The sequence below is a fragment of the Diorhabda sublineata genome, chromosome X (genome assembly GCF_026230105.1).
Source record: "Diorhabda sublineata isolate icDioSubl1.1 chromosome X, icDioSubl1.1, whole genome shotgun sequence".
NCBI classification, from domain to species: Eukaryota; Metazoa; Arthropoda; class Insecta; order Coleoptera; family Chrysomelidae; genus Diorhabda; species Diorhabda sublineata.
Window position 1 is genome coordinate 13823168 of NC_079485.1, and position 1199 is coordinate 13824366.

The 1199-nt window shown below is 32.9% G+C and overlaps 1 protein-coding gene across 1 annotated transcript; it reads left to right on the forward strand.

Annotated features, from left to right (window-relative positions):
• Positions 1 to 212: 212 nt before the first annotated feature.
• Positions 213 to 914, forward strand: LOC130450591 (uncharacterized). The gene has a single exon (XM_056789060.1). The coding sequence runs from the start codon at positions 213 to 215 to the stop codon at positions 912 to 914; it is 702 nt and encodes a 233-aa protein (XP_056645038.1).
• Positions 915 to 1199: the final 285 nt, after the last annotated feature.

The window sequence follows — 1199 nt, forward strand, 5'->3', positions numbered from 1 at the left end:
CTTCAGCAAACTGTAGTTAACAGTGCGTGCTTATAACAGTTACACGGTTTTATTGTATCTCTAGAAAGTATATACTTTGTTAAAGATATTATTTCACATTCATTTTTTTATCCATCATGTCAAATGGTAAGAGAAGAAAATTAGGTGATGAAAACAGAACATTTAATGTAGAATGGGAGTTAGATTTTTTCCTTGCTGCTGAGAAAGATAAAATGATGTGTTTGTTGTGCAATATAGTTTTAAGTACTTTAAAAAAAGCGAATGCAAATAAACACTACTTGACTCATAAAGAACATAAATATTTCGCTTTAGAAAGTGAATCACGAAAAGCTGCACTTCAAAAGCTGAAAAATGAGAAGTATCATCAGCAGGCATCTTTTAGTGCCTTTGTAAATCAAAATTCCACTGCAGTTGCTGTTACCTATAAAATAACACATATACTTGGGAAAAGGGGCAAACCATTTAGTGACATTGAAATAATTAAAGAATGTATTGTTGAAGCAGTGAGTATGTTAGATCCAAGAAATGTCGACAAATACAAACAATTACCTCCTTCAAGAAGAACTGTAACAGATCGACAGCACGAATTAGCCCAAAATGTAACAGAGCAACTTCATACAATTATACAAAATGAAGATGTTCATTTTTCAATTGCTTCAGATGAAAGCACTGATAAAACAAATTCGGCACAAGTTTTATATTTTATTCGTGCTATAACTAAAGATTTTCAATGTTACGAAGAACTACTTGTGTTGGGTACACTAACTGGAAAAACTCGCGGAGCCGATATAAGAAGAAGGATTGGTTGCTTTGTTAAAAAAGGAAAACTTGAAAAAATTGATATCATTTCACTGCATTTTGCATCAGCAAAATCTTTGCGGAAAATCTACCATTTTGCAAGACACTCTGGATAGAACCATTGCCATTGTCAACTATATTCGCGTAAATGCAATGCGTCATCGTGAATTTCGGCAGATGCTCTCTTTAGATGAGGAAACGTATAGTGTTGACCTACCAAACTACTGCAAGGTTCACCAGCTATCAACAGATCAGATTTTGATAAAAGTTTTGTCTTTGCGACGACAAATTTTAAACTTTTATCAAGAACAAGGAAAACAATGCGATCTATCAGATGAAGTATCTTTCAGAAACCTTGCATTTTTGTCTGATATGATGACAAAACAAAACAATTTAAATAT